A 17095-nucleotide genomic window follows, 5' to 3' on the forward strand; every position below is an offset into this window, starting at 1 on the left:
CTGCTGACAGTGTGGAGACCTCTTGATAGCTAAAAAGTCATGAATTGCCACAGTATAATTCTAGTTTTTAAAATAAGCTGAAGCTTAATGGCTTAACTGTTATTATTCAGCCGCATGTTACCCTGACAGCTTTATGTATTAGTAAAAAAATAGAAACAAGGGCATAAACTTGTGGATTGATTTTTCTCTTACTGAGGAAAACAGCTTTGCTGGTTGTTTGTTTTTTAATTAAAAACTCGATTGAAATGAGATTTTCAAACCCACATAATTTTACTTGAAATGCTATGTCTCATTTTCCAAAATGCTCTGGCCATTTGTTGCATCCTGATAGGATGTGTACTACTAAACACCTAAAGAAATGTTATCTCAGGTCTGCATTTACTCAAAAAAGAGGGACAGAGGAATACAATTTCAATGTCAAAGTCCGTAACATTTTTAAAAATATCGTCAAAAGATATTTTTAACAACTTGTAAATGAATTAAAATATTTTCTATATTTTTCCTCCATGATTCCTCCAAAATCCACAGATTTTTTAAAAAAACTGGTTTGCATGCAATTTGGGGAGGTGGCTTTTGGATATGTTGCTCTTCAGTGCACTGAAGAATAAAACCGGACTCTCATTTTTCAAAATTTTCAATCTTTCGCAAAGTTGTAAGTGCAACTGCAAAAGCAAGATATTTTTCTGTGGCATCAGGAGTCTTGTACGTGATGATGTGTAACACAGCTAGCGAGAAAAGCATGGCACTGCCGGTCGGGAAGCATATGCTCTAGTTTCCACTTGGCTGCATTTGTTTCATTTTTTTTTTCTTTATTCCTTCTAGTTTCCCAGATTTACTTAGTTTTTTTGTAATTATGGTAGAATTAAGTGAAATATGTTTTCGTCCAAACAAAGGTGGGGAAGTGTTGGCAGAGCTCATGCCCACACGGAGAGCGTTACGACCCCAGGGACAGGATTGCTTCAAACTTTGCACCATCTCCACTGGGCTTATTGCGTGATCTTGTCACTTGCCCAGGCGAGAGGACACCGCAGCCGTACAGGAACCTGCCACTACATTGCATCCCCCAGAGCTCCACACTCATATTCCCAGTGCCCAGGGGTGCCGCGGTCCTGCTGCCACCAGCTCTCCTGTCGTACAGCAGCAGCCGGTGGTCTGTACCGGGGAGCAGCTGCGGGGCAGAAGCTGTATGCTGGGTATGAAGGGGAAGGGATTTTGTAAAATTTTTAATAATGTAATGGAAAAATTGTGGCTTGCCAAAAAGACAAATCCTCATGCTTCCTTCCACTGGAGCAAATCCAATTTTGTCAGTCCCTGTGGCAGTATCAGGGATTGGGTTCTTCTCCGCTATCTTACAAGCAATGAAGAAATTCACCCAGAAGCTGTGCACCCAAGAGATGTGCGGAGAGGCCACTTCTTACCCCATTATCCCAAACATGGAACTTTCCATTTTTGTGTGCATGTGATATCAACCCTCTAAAGCCCCCCCTCCCAACTCACTCCATCCGTGGCTGAGCTCTGCAGCTGCTGCCCCCCACTTGCCTGGGCTCGGTCCCCTGGCGTGCCCTGCCCCACCTGCCCCCATGCAGCCAGAGGCTTTCTCCTGGCCCTCGTTTCTGCGTGACACCGCACTTCATCTTTGTGAATGCAGATGTTATTGAAGCTGCTGGACTCTCTCAGGGCAGTGTAGTGGCTTGCTTAGACCCACGTACTGCAAGAACAGGACTGCATCTCTTTGAAGCGTATGTAATCCTTGCCCAGCCAAGCTGTCAAGGGAGGTAGAGCAATCAGCACAGTGGCTGGAGCCAGGCTAATCGCTCACTTAGCTCAAGTCCTTCTCAAGACCTTCTTAATTATCTCCCTCTCTGATTGAGCTTGTAGAGGAAACAAATCACTGATGTTTTGAAATGTGAAGTTTGTTGTCTTAATACTGCACAGCCAGGCTGTGATTTCAGGAAGCTGTGCTGCAGTTCTGCCTATTAATGAGGGAGTGCAGGGTGGTGGGGTGTTTGAGGTGGGAATGGGCTTGGGCTCTAAAGACAGCCAGTGCCCCACCATGTCCTATGACACCTTCTCAGCAGAGTTCCTGTTTTCTGTTTGTCTCTGCTCTCATTGTGAGTAATGTTTGCCTTGTGGGGAGTGGGGCTGGCAGATTAAATGGGCTGTTTGCAACTGGCAGTGCCACACCCAGAATATGGCATCCAGTTTTGGGGCCCTCCCCAACTCAAGAAGGGTTGTTGAGATGCTGGAGAGGATACAGTGATGGGCTACCAAGATGTTCAGTAACCTAAAGCTTATAACCGAAAAGGACACTTTGAGGGATCTGACCTTATTTAGTCTGGTGACAACAGGGCTAACTGGGAATCTAATGGCAGTCTACAACGACTTAAAGGGGACTTACAAAGAAAGTGTATCCTAACTCTTCCTCCAGTGGTGATAGATGATGGACACACGTTGAAGGCCAGGAGTCTCACAGTGGCCACTAGGAAAAAAACCATCTCTGCTGGGAGGGTAGTACGGCACTGGAACAGGTTGCCCAGAGAGGCTCTGAGCCCTCCATCCACAGAGGTATTGAAGCCTTGGCTAGCCAAAACCACGGCCAACCTAGTCTTGGTGACCTTCAGCAGTAGGGTGGCCCAGCTGACCTCCAGGGTCCCTTCCAACAACATGGTCAGGATGGTGAGCAGTTATTTTCTAAATGTATGTTTTTCCTAAGTATAATTTATGGTGCTGATTTCCTCACCCAATTTTGTCTTCAAAGCCCAGCTTTCTGGCCTTAGTGAAAACACCATGGACGAGACCACGCAGGTTTGGGGACTGCTGGAAATGTTTAACTCAAAGCCATCGTTAGCGAATTCACATGAAGGTGGGCAAACACATGGCTCATCAGATAGCTGGAGTTTATGTCATCTGACTGACTCTAAGAAACGCCCTTGCTTGAGGTGGGACGATGTTTCTGGGCATGCGACAGGTCTTAACGACAGCCATCATCCTCGCTGGCTGGGAAGGAAGGGAGCAAGAGGGATATTGTCAGATGAATTTAGCTTTCCTGCTCCATAGCAGTAGATAATTTTGAGTCTTCTGCTTGTCCTGTCACAATAACCCTTGTGAGAAAGCAAAGCTATGCAGACAAAAATCCCACCCTCAGCCCTGAAAGCATAAGCCAGAAATAAAGCACACAGAGAGGAACTTTCTTTCTTCAATTTAATTGAAGTTACTTAGAAAAATAATCAGGCTTGAATGGCTTTTTTAAGGAAAGATTCATGAGCAGTTCACACTTGTGTTGGCAATGTATAATTTAGCTTTCTTCTTTATTAACAGTATATTTAGGTATGAGGAGATGCTTTTCTACAACAAGCCTTCTACTGCATACAAATAGATTAAAAAAAAAAAATCCAACCCCACATCGATGTTAAATTATTCGTACACATTGTATTGTGCATGCATGTAAGAAAATAACACTCTCTGTAACAAGAGTAATAGTAAGGACAGTCCCTTTTTGTACCTGAAAAGTGCAGCAGACTACAGTGAAACCCTAAAACATCTGGGGTCAACTTACTTCTAAAAGCACTTCTGCTTGTGGATTATTTAATTCACTTGTCTTACGCAGCGCATGGTTCAGGCAGTTTGCACATTTCTGTGATAATGTGCATGGTTTATGAAGAGGCTGAAGCATGGACCAAGTCAGGTTTGGGGGAACCTCCCACTGCCCAGGAGTCACCACCATGTTCAGATGGGCCAAATCCAGCCTGAGCTCCAGGTTCGGGTGCTTGGGGCCATCGGGGGGAACGAGCCCCCAGCTGTGGGCATTGTGCTGGGCAAGGAGCCACGGGCACTGCTGGGCTCAGTGCTGGTCCTGCCAAATGACGGGGAGGCACCAGCCGCTCAGAGATGGGAATCAGCGCTCCTCAAGCCCGGCAGCTTTGAGGAGGCTGGGGGGAGAGGTGGGGAGCGGGACCTTCCCCGCTGGGTCCCTCTGCACTCACCACTGCTCAACTAATACACGTCCTTCTAAAAGAGCAGCTCCCCGGGTGGCCCTTGGGGCCCCACAGGCACGTCTGTATTTTGAATTTTGCTGTGGCTGCAGTTTTGCCTGTTCTCGTCTCCTGGGACCAGCTGTGGCCGCAGCAGAAATGAACCCGGGAGGGAGGCAGGGCTCGGGAGCAGACCAGCCCCTCCGCTCCTCTGGCTGGGAAACCCAGTGAAGAGATGGGGTAAAACCAACCCGGTTCCCCGGCTGCCCCCGCACTGAGATGAGGAGAAACAACCCTGAACATCCTCCTGTGTGGGGGCAGTGGAAAGAGATATTTTTTGGCTCAGTCAAAACAATGCACCCAGTAGACCAAAAAAAAAAAGCCTATTCCTTAACATCTGTGGTCCTCCTCTGACCTGGCGAGGGCTTCGTGCTCAAGGCACAGGACAGGATCACATCCAGCATGTCAGCTGTTCATTTTAAACACACATCTACAGCCCATTCACAGCACTCCAAAACAGACATAACACACTAAACGGACAGTTTTGTAGTAGTTTGGGATCAAGGTTTTTAAAAAGCAAGTGACTTTTAAGTACCTGCTTAAGACCACATAAAAGCCATCTCAGTGCTGAGCATCCTCCCGTAGGGCAGGCCTCTGTGGGGAGGCAGAATCTGGGTAATCAAACCCAAAGCTGCTGCTAAAAATCCTGGCTGGAGCAGCACTCGCCCCTCAGATCTCCTGAACATATTTTTCTGCTAAAGCTTTTCTATCATCACAACTGTCAAATAGGGGTTTTCTGTCTCCAAAGCAGTGAGACTACAGACAGTATTTCAGAACAGATAAAAACGTGGTGAAGACAGAGAAAAGTACAAAAAGAAAGAGGGAAGCACATCCCATTTTTAAAATATTTACTTTCTGAAGCAACTTTTTTCTTAAATGAAAAAATTCACATCACAATCTGTTGGAGGGATTGAGAGCTAACTGAATGAAAATTGGATGAAAATATGAGCACTGTTGGATACAAGACCAAACAAGCGCACAAATAGCTTGCGGGAAATACTGGAGGGGGAGTGGGGAAATCTACCCTCAGACAGATTTTTTTTTTTTTTAACAAACATATAACCATTGAACTACGAACAAAAGAAAGCCAGGGCACGCTGTGATAGGCACTTGCAACAGCTCTGCATACTCTAAATGAGACAAAACTGCTTTCAAGTAAAACAGCAGCCAGCGATCAGCAACCGCTCAGGAATTCGGAGCTGTTAGGCGCAGACAGCCGGCTCTTCACCAGCCACTGGGTCAGCGCTCTGGGTTATAAATAGGACCTGGGTTATGAAAACTGTGGCTATTCCAGAATGGATGAGAGATTTGTTTGTAGGGTATGATTAAAAAAGTTAATGACTCAAATCCTGGCTAAGAACAAATCCAATTTTGAAAGGACTTCAGCTGCTGTTTGTTATGTTAATTTGTTCTTCGCTGAGATTTATTCAGTGACTTATTTTTATAAAATAAGACGGAACTTATTTTTGTTCTTTAACCATGTGTCCTGGAGACTAATGTAATTCAGTGGGTATTATCGGCTACTGTACAATACGACATTTTCAGGATGTGGCTCTGATACTGTTGAAACAGCTCTGCCTTCAGCTGAGTTTATTTAAACCTTCACTAATTTTTGGAAGGGTTGGGTTTGCTCCTAAGATTGACACGCAGGCAAGTCAAAACCCCATTTTAACAATCGTTCAACTTTAAAACAGATTTTAGGTTCCCGCAAGTGCGTGCGCTTAAGGCTCTGCCTCCTTCTGCCCATCAGCTGGCTGCCGGCGCTGCCGGCTCAGGACGGGGCAGCCTGAAGTGGCTACAGACCATTCCCCAGGCAGGCGCCTGCCGCCCGCTTGGCCGTACACCTCACCTGCATCAACCTAAAGCAACAGTTGGAGCAGCCTGTACTTCTGCCCACGGAGCTTGCTAATAGAGCCACACTGAAATCTCATTTTTCAGTATTTATTTGCTGTGAATAGATTACTACTTCCTTGCCCAAAACAATCGCTTGGTGTGCTATGCCTGGTACAATCTGCCATCCCAACAAGCTGTTATACACAAAGCAACTGCTACTGCGATGTTGACCTTAAATAAAAAGGTCACGGTCTCACACTAGAGCTGATTTAGATGAAATACTAACCCACTGGCAATCAGAAACATCTCTGTCAATGGTATTTGGCATCAACTAAAAAAAGACGACTTCCCCTCCCCCTAGGAAAAAGCCATGAAACCAGCATGTAGGAAGATGAGAGAACTTTTTTATTGCCTTGCATGCTTAGAGATCAACACCAAGATGACTTTCTGACTTTTCAAACGACATCTTTTATAGCAACGTATCGTGACCAGTGTTTTTTGAGCCAATTTTTGTTGCCCATCGTAAGATCAATTAGGGAGGCATGACTTGCAGAGGATGGAGCTGCCCCCACCCCCATCCTGGGTATGAATTAAGTCAATGCCAATTGCTTTGGGCATTCAAAAATCTCTACAGTCACTTTCAAAATGCTGATTTTTTCTGATGGATCATCTGCAAATCTGCATTCATTTGGGCTGGCAGGCTTTAAATTAAGAGACAATGGGACTGGTTATATTCTGATAAAATCATTAAGTCCAGACTTATAAAACGTTCATGGTTTCTCTTCCCAAGGAATACATTCACATTTCTTTCAGTCATGGGTTTTAGATATCATGAATCTATCAAAATCTGTTTTACTTTTCCCTTTCAGGGCTAGAAAGATAGATTTTTTAAATACACTTAAGTGCAATATCACTTCCTGAAGAAATTATTTCCACCACTCTTCTCAAAGCGTGTGGTATCAAGAACCATTCCCGTATTTACCTGCATCAATGGCTAATGGAAGAATATTATTACCCAGAGACAAGCTCAACTGAGGAAAGCACAAACCCAGACTCTTTTTGTCCAAATGTTATGTTATCTTATCTCTGCTGCTGAAGTGACACCTACCAAGAGACCATGTTTTAAATAAGTATAAATAACATTAATTAGAATTGGAGGAATGAAAGATCAATGAACTTCACCAGAACACAATTAACATTTTTTTTAAACAGTGTAGCAGTATTATTCATTTCTACAGCTAGATCACAATCCTGTTACCCTGCAAAGAGAGCTGTCCTTTCTTACAGTTGATTTAAATAATTTTGACTGTGCTGCTCGCAGCATCATTCAAAAAAAGAAAATATTAATTTACAAAATAACCCATTCTCCATATTTATTATGACAAATAAAAATCTTAAATAAAACAGGCTTTCTCTCCCCTCTCTCCCCCCAACCCATCCCTCATTCCAATTTCAGGTAGCTTGGCACTGAGTAATTGAACATTAAAAAATCAAGTTTGTAGACTTCATACAGCTGCGTTTGGTGCTCGGAGCTGATGTTCTGGAAGAACTCTGTGGTCATTTCGTCCGTAGTTCTCGTAGACTTTGCATAGGTGGGGAACTTCAGGTAGTTGCCTACTCCCGCCAGCTGGAGAATGTAATTCGAATCCTCTTCAAGCGTTTCGTATTTTCCTATGAGGTCGTAGTGGATGTGGCAAGGGTGGCAGAGGGAGTACACAGTCTGCCAGTGCTCGTTGAAGGGCTCTTCTCTTTGGGTGTGCGGGTCGATGAGATATGCCACAAACTCTTCAAATTTCACATCATCACCTTTACGCAGAGCTTCCTGGGTTGCGTTTTTCCTCTGGCGCCTCACGATTTTGGTGCCGTATCGCTTGTGGAAGGAGGTGTTGTACTTCTGGGTGAACTTGTTCCTGTAGGCTGACACCAGTCTCTCGAAAGGCTCGCGAACAAAGAGGAACTTCATGTAGTTTTTCAAGCGGTGGTTGATCTCTGGGATGCTGTACTGGTTGAGGGTCTTCAGGTTCGAAGACACATGGGCTTCGTTGGCTGGGATTTCCATTGGATCACTGTACTTGCCTCTTCCCGTCAAAACCATCATGACTCTCTTCCAGTTTGTGCAGGCCACTTTGGGAACATAGCAATAGATCATTTCATGATCTTCATCCACGACCAGGTGTTTGAGATCGTTGGGTGTCAGCACGCGGCGCTTCCTGCTAGATACACTGTTTGCTCGGCACGTGTCTGTCACTTGGTCTCGTCTAATCTGATGAAGAATTGCTGTGTTGGACAACTGCAAAGAAAGCACAGGCACTGGTAAGTCAAGCAGCTGGGAAACTCTTACTGCCTTTTTGCTTATTATACAAATTCATAGAAAAGTAGATTACTGCCTGTACAGAACAGTTCATTATATCACTGAGTAAAATTGTTCCTATGCTAGAAGATAAACTCTTTTTGTCTCCAAACTTCTTGATACGTGCTGCTTAAATGCTGTTCACAAAGAAAGCGTCTACGGCTTTGCTTTGAAGCCAACCCAAAGGAGCACAAGCGCTCACACAGCCTGGTGGCACGTGTATTTACAGCACCCTCATCCTGAGATGCGGTCACTGCTTTTCTTAGTCCTGGAAAACATCTTCCCTCCACTCTGCAGTCCATCCCACGGCTACAGCAGTGCTGGACCCTGCTGCTGTGCCTGACCTTTTGCTGCTGAGATGGGGCAGGAAGACACCGGAGTTGGAAAATTTGTCAAAATGAAAACAGTATGTGCTCTTGTTGCTGATGTCGTTTATGCTAGAGAATTAATAATCACGGCTTGTTTCTTGGCTATGACCTTGGCAGAAGAAATGAAGTCCACGGAGATTCCTGCTACTCCCCAAGGAAAACGTTCACTCAGATGTGATTTCTTGAGGAGCAGGGAGAATATTAGCTATAAATTTGCCTCTCTGCTAAAGCCATATTGACAGAGAAGGAAAGACTGTGTGGCCTTCTAACACACACAGCACTATATTCACCCATAGCCTTTTATTATTTTGTTAATAGCGCCCTAACTTTCTACTGCTACTGGATGCTTTGGAGAGGCTGTAATCTGTCTTGGGGACCCCACAGGGCAGCTGCACAGAGATGACCACGGTTTCGCCTCCAGCCACCTCCTGCCCAGGCTGTGTCCAGTGACAACAGCAAGAGCTTCTACTAAGGCAGGTAATGAGCTCCTCTGGGAAACAGGGAATATCGGCCCAAGCGAAGAACTATGCCGACAAAGGGCTCCTGTGTTTGGATGCTCAGAGCCATCTGAGGTCTCTGCATGGCATGGTGTTTTGCTGTGCAGCCCTACCCTCGCTGCTACAAATGCCTTTTTACATATTCTGAATAAATTCCATCAAAGCAACAGGGGGAAGGTTTTGGTAATGTTATTTACATTTACTTAACCTCACTTACCTGTGGATTTCAAAGAGCCTTACGCACAATAATTACTTTAGCCTCAAAGCCAAGTATTAAGGCAAGTAGTGACCTTCCTAACTGATAGGCAAGGAGGTCTGAGATTCCTTCTTGAATGCTGAGTCTTTCAAAAGTGTTTATCTGATACCTTCTAGTTAGGTTAACATGAGTCACAGGACACGGCAATGAAGCAGTTGAGGCAGTGTAGACTGTACACATCTGCTGTGGGGGTGTACAGCCTTTGGTTATACGGGTCTTCCCCCTCGATGGTATAATGCCCTTGGCAAATGGTTTTACACCAGCTTGGGGGTTCATACTGAACCTCCAGTTCCTGCAGTCATGGGTCAAATCTCTGCTTTCAATATCAGTAGTTAGCCCTGATTCATATTAAAAAAACCCTCAAAGAACAGGATCCAAATGCACTTTAGCGGCAAAACCCAAACCAAACCCCAAGATGGGACCAAGCCAGTTGCAGGATTTCTGAGCTTTGGAGGGAAAGGAGATAGAAATTGTATCGTTACAGACAAGCCCTAAGAGCCCAGGTCTCACCCGCCCAAGGGGGAGCAAAAGCTTTTGCAACACGTGAGCAGCAGAGCCTCTCCCTCCCTCTGAGCTGCGGTGGGTTGCAGAGGAACGTTCTCGTGGGATGGGTAACACCAAGGGGCTGGTGCACCTCAAACTTGGGCAGAAGATTTTTTTCTTCAGGACAGCATTTCTGTGCCAAGCCTGGGACCTCTGTATTTTGTACAGTGCCACCCACCACTTCTCCTCTGAATTCCTTGATACTTGCCTCATCTCATCTCTTTAGCCCCTTTGTTCAGCAAAATGTTGGCTAATGGTTAAAACATGCAATAGCCCAGTGCAGCTCCTTTAGACAGCTTGGCTCGTCTTTTGTGTGTGTGTGGTATCCCCCCAAATACCTCCCAGGTGCATTTCAAGGGCAGTTTTGTGTTATAGTCCAAGAGATGAGAAGCCAGATGTGAAATGTGCTTCATGTTTCCTAGGAAAACTGACTGGCAGGGAGTTTCCAAAATAAGACGGTAGAAAGCAGTTGTCAAGGACCACACAGATTTTTGAAGAAAATGACTTTTTCTGTTAAAAACAATATAAAATCCCTATTTCAATTTATGCTGTCCTCAGAGAGAAACAGAACTAATGGTCAGCTCTATACTGGTTAGAGTTACCAGTGAGTAATTTTCAAAGAACTAAACAAAACCCTATGCAAACACACAGACATACAAATTCTCCTCTGCAGACACATAAAATGCTGAAATCTCTCCTCCTGCAGATTTTCATCAATATCATATAGCACAGTACTGCTGTTCACCTCTAGTCCTAGAGTAAAAAAAAACAAGAAATGCCTGAATACACTGCTACCTTACAATATGTTAATGCACTGTATTTGCTTTTCTGGTGCTGTTCTTGGGATAAATACAGAATTAAGTGGATGAGATTCTAGGGCCTGTATTAGATAGAAGGTCAGATTTGATAATCTAATGGTTGCTTCAGACTCTAATCTGCAGATGAATCTTTGTAGAGCTGTGCTTTGCTCCTGATTTCATTCCTACATCAATAGGCTAGCAATTCTTCCCATACATTAACATTAATGAGATTTTCAGGCATTCGGAGTAAGGGGAAAAATGCAGCCTTAGTATTTGCAATTGCAAATGAGGTTGTGCTACATTAAATTCACTTACAAGATGATACTTGTGCATTTTGAAGTGCTATTTGTCTCCCACTCTTTTTAACACGGAAGAAATATGAAGAAACGGCATACAAGTTTGGTCAGCTACATTTACTAAGTATACAGCAACACCCCAGGGTCAGCTCTGCACATGCTCTGGCCTGTCTGGTAGCACACAGAACACATATTCAATATCAATGTAACACTAAAAGGACATTGCCCTATTCTCATAAATTACAGAACCATTTGGTATGGGTGATGGATGAAGGACCATGTAGGAATTACAGTTTTGAAAGCTCTACTTTGGGGGGTTTTTTTTGGCGTACTGACTTCAGCTTATTGGAAAAATATTGAAAAAAAAAGGCCAATTTAGTGACTGTCCTAGAACGATGCCAACTATATCAAAACCCATGTTCTTCTGCAGCTGACCAACACACCCGATGCACCCTGGGAGAGCTAACCTACCTGCTTCCCCCGGAGAAGCAGAGTCCTCCTGGCTCTCCTTGAGGTTTAATGGTAACAGCCCTCTTGCTGAAGGAGTGGGCGACATGAAAGCCACACTCGCACTGCACTAGTGAAAAGTTGAGTAAGGCACCGGAGAGCCTTTAAGGGAGCTCCTGCAGAACCACCGAATTCTTCCTCGTAAGCTGCAAACCACAGAGGACATGCTCTATGGTTCCCAGAGCCTACAGCACCATGCAAGGTAATCATAACAGCATTTTTCAGTTTGATATTTTGAAATTATATATTAACACTGAGTTAGCTGGTGCTAATATGGTTCCTCCTCATTTTAAGTTACAGGCAAGGCTTTTAAGCCACATAATAATTTCACTCCTGAAGCTGGTGAGGGGAACTGGGAAAAGAATAAGATTACACGAGACTGGAACTACATTTATTTAAACTAGAGGTCCACTTGGCCACTGAAAATGTGCTCACAACTAAAGAGGAAAATACACCCTACAGATTTAAGCAGCCAGAGAGATAAGATCCAAGGGACAGATACCTTTAAACCCATGGATGGTGAAGGGCAAGTCAAACAATTAGGGCCATGGCCTGTCTTCGCCAAAGCTGTTATAGATGTGGCTACAGCGGAGTTGTGAGAGCACAGCTCCTGCCTGGACACTGATTGCTGCATCTGTTGTCATCACCAGAGGTCCCTGCCGATCCCGCAGTTCAAGAAGCCACAATAAGTGATGGCCTAAATACAGACCACTTTCGGAGAGGGCACTTTTAAGCATGTGTGCAGGTTAGCCTGAGAGCAGTGTGGGGATGGTGATAAAGCCAGTGCTCGGGTCTGTCCTCTGACAGTTCAACTTGGACTTCAGCTGGGCATTAAAGGTTTTGGGAAGACATCCGATAAAAGCATCTGTTCTTCCCCGAAAGGACTGACAACACCATAGATGCACTTGATCACGGGGTTTTTTTCCTGCAGAAGTTGTAACGGGGGACAGAGAAGAAGGGCATGTCAAGATCAAAGTTTTTCTTCCTTTTCTGATGCAGCAACTGAGTTGAACAGGGAGGCAACATGAGCAGCGGGAGACTCCCAAGCTCAGCGGCATTTGAAAGAAGAAAAAAAAAAGTAGTGTGGGGACACTCTGATCCCAGAAGCTTCTCATCTCCATCAGTCCCAAACTAACAACGAGGGAGGAAAGCTAAGCCCAGCACATTCTGCTCATGTGGATGTCTTCTGTACAGCGTGGCGGGGGCGGGCTTTGAGTGTAGCGCACTAGAGAATATACTGACCGGAAATATATATGCTGACTAACTGACAATCATCAACCCACGACACGCAAAGGTTATTCAAGGTAAATCACAGTCATGAGGTGAGAGGTATTTTCTTCTGGTTACTTAGGCACAGCAGGATAAAATAATCTTTGAGGGCCTTTCCAAGCTTAGTGGCCAAGCAGCAAGTTCAGATTTAAACACAGGACACTTTTAATTAATGTGTTTTTTCTGAATATAGTAGTGCACTGCAAACTAGGAGCAGAGATCAATCCAATTCACAGGTACCTGCACTGAAAGCACTTTTTTAATAGAAGGATGGAAATACCTAAGTGTCACTCAAAAAAAAAAAAAAAATAAATTTTGTCTTGCTATAAAAAAATTAGTGTGCAAAGAAGTATCCCCCACACTTATAAGGCAAGGTTTTATTTATTTCTATTTATTTTTAACTGCCTGCAGCTGCTGCTAGTTCTGCACATTACTGTAACCAGGCTCACAACCAACCTATGTTGGGAGTGCTAACACGACATTTGGGCATGGCAAACTAAAGGGCAAAAGAGTCCAAATTAGTTTAGAGTGGAATAAGGAGGATAAATATTTTGAATGGGGTTTGCAGTCCCATGCCCTGCTAAATTGCTTTTTCTCATCCGCTTTGCATTAACTTTCAGACTTTGCATCTGCCTTTAATTCTTCAATTACACTTGTGTTTGGAGGTTTGGGTTCTGTCCTATGCTAGAACTATGCAGGTTGCCATGGCGTTCCCCTTATCTGTGGTCCAAGCAGCTATCAGTCCAAGTCAGCTGTATCTCTGCTGAACACCCAGTTGGGTCTATCCAGTAGCACTGTTAAGCTTAGCATAAACCAGAGCTCATCTCCACCAAATTCTTCTTAATGGTATTTTAGAACGTGTGTGCAGCAGGCTCATAATCCATTGAAAACAAGGTCTTAAAGTGAAAAGTGTCAGATAGACTAACTATAGGTGGCACTAACGGTCCTAGTTATGTGACATCGAGAGAGACTAGTATTTCAGTTGACTAAAATCTCTCAGATATTATCAGCTCTCCTTCCCCCAGCACATCAACCACACCATCCGAGTTCTAGGAGGTGTTTGTTACTCAACACACAAAACGTTTCTCGGTATTATTTATATTTTCCCAAATGCTTAAGGGGGTTTTTTTGAGCATGAGGTTACATGCAAGCACCTTTCAAATCCTGTTTTCACATAAAAAGTGTGAATAAGATTCTTGCAACCTTGATGGACAGCCTTGAAGTTACAAACATATTTTAGACTATTTTAATACTTGGCTTTTACAATTTGCATCCATAACTACCCTACTTGGTGTATATACATTCTATACACCAAATTCTACACTGTTTTCTTAAAAACATTCAGCATTAGACTATAAAGGGGAACAAGCAACTTTTCATACTTGACAGTCCAAGCATAAGCATTTCTCAAATCATCACAATTATTACTCTTTGCAGATTTCTACAAATGACAATCAGACAATTGTGAATCAAAACACTGAATCTAAAAGAACAATTGCATTTTAGATAAAGGGATGTTATTAAACTGACCTGGACGGCAATCATTTTTTTAAGTAATAGCTTTGCAATGTTTCATACTTTGATTTATTTTACATTTCATAGCATACTATTCTTGACTTAACTTTTTCAAAACTTTCCAGCACTCAAATGAGAACCCCACCAAAGCCTCAATTAATATTTGTTCAGAGTCCAACAAAGCAGACTAAAAAGCACATCATGAGTACTGGAGATGGAAATGCTTAACATCTTCCCTGACAACTTGCGGACAGACAAACCGGAATACAAATTTGCTATGAAAATGTCTCTTACAGAGTGGCTGTATAATAGAAGATAATAAAACTAAATTAACTTAGGAGCGTTTTTACTAAGCGAGAAAATTTTAGAGACAAATTATATAATCTGAAGGAGACTCTTGAAATATTACAAAGCTGCTTTCTTTTCTCCATTTCATGCATTGAACTTATTGCCCCACAGAGAAGATAAGGCCGAATATGCATTTTTTTCAAATAATTCTTTGTATTCCAACCCAAGATAACCACACCATTTTCAGTTCCCACTGTACAGAATGCAGTGGGGCTATGAAAAGAAGGATCAAAGCTGTTGAGAGTAAAGCAGTCATACACAGTAGCTGCTAACACTGTATTGTCAAAAATCCCAAATTGCTTCACATATTTCCTCCTGCTTCTTATACACGGTCCCAACTTCGTTCGTTTGTGTCCGTGTGCATGCCTGTAGAAGGGAAGGGTGAAATAATTCAGCAGTTGCATTACTTTCGCTCTGGAGGCTACCATTATTTGAATAACACACACCCCAAACCCGCATCAACTTTGGCATTCGCTCTTCTTTGTCCAGGTACGTGATTTGGGTGCTAGAAAAGAAACAACACTAAACCAGTCAAAATCCAGCAGCAGACACACACGCAGCCGCAGTTGCTGATGCTTTCCTGGGAAAACTTCACAACTAAGTCATTAAGTATTGGCCTTTTTGTCTTGGAGAGCCTAAATGATGCAAAAATCTCCTTGAAAATTCACAGCCTGGCACCAAGTGATACCAGCTGTATGTTAAAACCAGCTTTTTAATCAGCCTAAGACTCTGTCATACAATAAGGTAAGGATTCAGGGAGAATAGAGGGAGCCCCCTTCTAAATGCCACCTTCTCCTGTATAATCCCAAACATCTTTGGAAGCCTTTCCATTCCCATTCTCCCTGCTCAAAACTATTTGGTGTCAGTACATAGGGTTTGGGGCTAATAAGATGAATATATACAACCTGCAAAATGTCTCCTCTGAACAAGGAGATGGAAAAGTTGTAAGTCCCCAGGAAGACGAGGCAGAAAGACCTATGGCCTGGCCACACAGGGGGTGAAGGACATGCCGCCGTGCGTGTTGCTGTTCTGAAGTTCTAGGGGAATTTTACAAACACAGGGTAGGCAAAATCAAAGTGACCGAGTTGAAGTGCAATACACCTGAGAGGTAAGAAATCCTCAGGAAGGCTGGAGGAGCCTTGAGCTGGGAATAATTAAAGCAAAAAATCTTCATGTTGGCAGGTTTCTTGGGATTTAATATACAGAAGACAAGTTTGGGTCCTCGCGTTGCGTGTACAAAGAGCACTCTGCATCGTCTTCCCCGCGGCCGACGCTGGCTGTCGGAAGGGAGGGCGAGAAGTGGAATTTGGCAGATGGCCAACCCTTTTCTTCCTCACAGCAAAAAGCAGCGGATGAAAGCCTGGGCCGGGACCTCAGCTGCCACGGCGGGGTGAGGGTGACAGAGCTGCGGTGCCTTCCCGCGGCGGAGGCTCTGCTGCCGGGAGCCCGACCTCCCTCCCCGCACTGCCGCGGAAGCGCTCGCCGCCGCTTTGACAGAAAAGGACAGCGCGTGATGAATTTGTCCACTCCTGGCTCATTCTTTAACTGCACCCATAAATCACCGTTTGTATTAAAAAGCTGAAAGGTTCTGGCTATCTTGTGAATTTAATTTTAAAATGACAACTTTCTGGCCTTTCCCCTCCAACACACAGACACAGATGTGCACACATGTGACGGCTGGAGCTGAGCTCCCGCTCTCTGTGCCTGTGCGTTAACCTGTAACACACAGGGACACAACTGTGGTCTTTCTAACCCTCCTGGTCCCCAGGCATGGATGTTACACCTCTACACTACAATCACTGGCCACTCAAAGCTGCCTCAAGTAGCCTTTAGGAGCCCCTACCTATCACCCTTGATGGACTTAATTATGCTAATGGATGATTTGACAGACATACAGCAGCAAGGAGTGAGTTGGCTCTCACACAGCTGACGGACAGGGAGTGGGGACCTGGACATGACAGCATGCCACATCCGAGAGTACAAGGCTGCACTCGATCTTCTTGGCTGAGGGGCAGCCGATTGCATCTCGCCTTGCCTGGGAAAGCCCCTTCCTGAGGATACAGCACTGCTGGCTGCAGCTGCCTGGGAAATGGCCAGGCTTGCAGAACTGCCTCCAAGTCCCCAGGGACTGTTGACAAGGTCAAAGGGACTTCCACTGTTTATCTCACAGCTCCCAGGTTGCAATCAAGGCGTAGATGCATCACAAACTGGGACAACCCAAGCCTGGGGACAAGCACATGCACTGGGAAGCTCAAAGCCAAGGGAGTGACCTGTAGCTGCTGTACTCTGCTATTATATCTCTACTGTGGGAGCTGTAGATGTGGTTTTCAAGGAGAGGCTTGAGGACTGGTTAGCAAAAGGCATGCCATGGACATGTGCAAATGGTGCACCAGGAGGAGCACTGGGCTGGGGATGCCTGGAGTGAGCCAGGGTGGAGCTGGGAGTAGCCCTAAAAAACAGAATAAGAAACTGCATTTTAACG

The 17095-nt window shown here is 44.4% G+C and overlaps 1 protein-coding gene across 3 annotated transcripts in view; it reads right to left on the reverse strand.

Annotated features, from left to right (window-relative positions):
- Window positions 1-6248: 6248 nt before the first annotated feature.
- Window positions 6249-17095, reverse strand: part of CHST11 (carbohydrate sulfotransferase 11) — a 173978-nt gene continuing 163131 nt past the window's right edge. For all 3 annotated transcript variants that reach the window (XM_072871098.1, XM_072871106.1, XM_072871115.1), the window contains one exon: window positions 6249-8154. In XM_072871098.1, coding sequence (XP_072727199.1) covers window positions 7306-8154 — 849 coding nt within the window. In that variant the 3' untranslated portion in view covers window positions 6249-7305. The remainder of the gene's footprint in view (window positions 8155-17095) is intronic.

This window comes from Ciconia boyciana, chromosome 1 (assembly GCF_034638445.1).
Source record: "Ciconia boyciana chromosome 1, ASM3463844v1, whole genome shotgun sequence".
In the NCBI taxonomy this organism is placed as follows: domain Eukaryota; kingdom Metazoa; phylum Chordata; class Aves; order Ciconiiformes; family Ciconiidae; genus Ciconia; species Ciconia boyciana.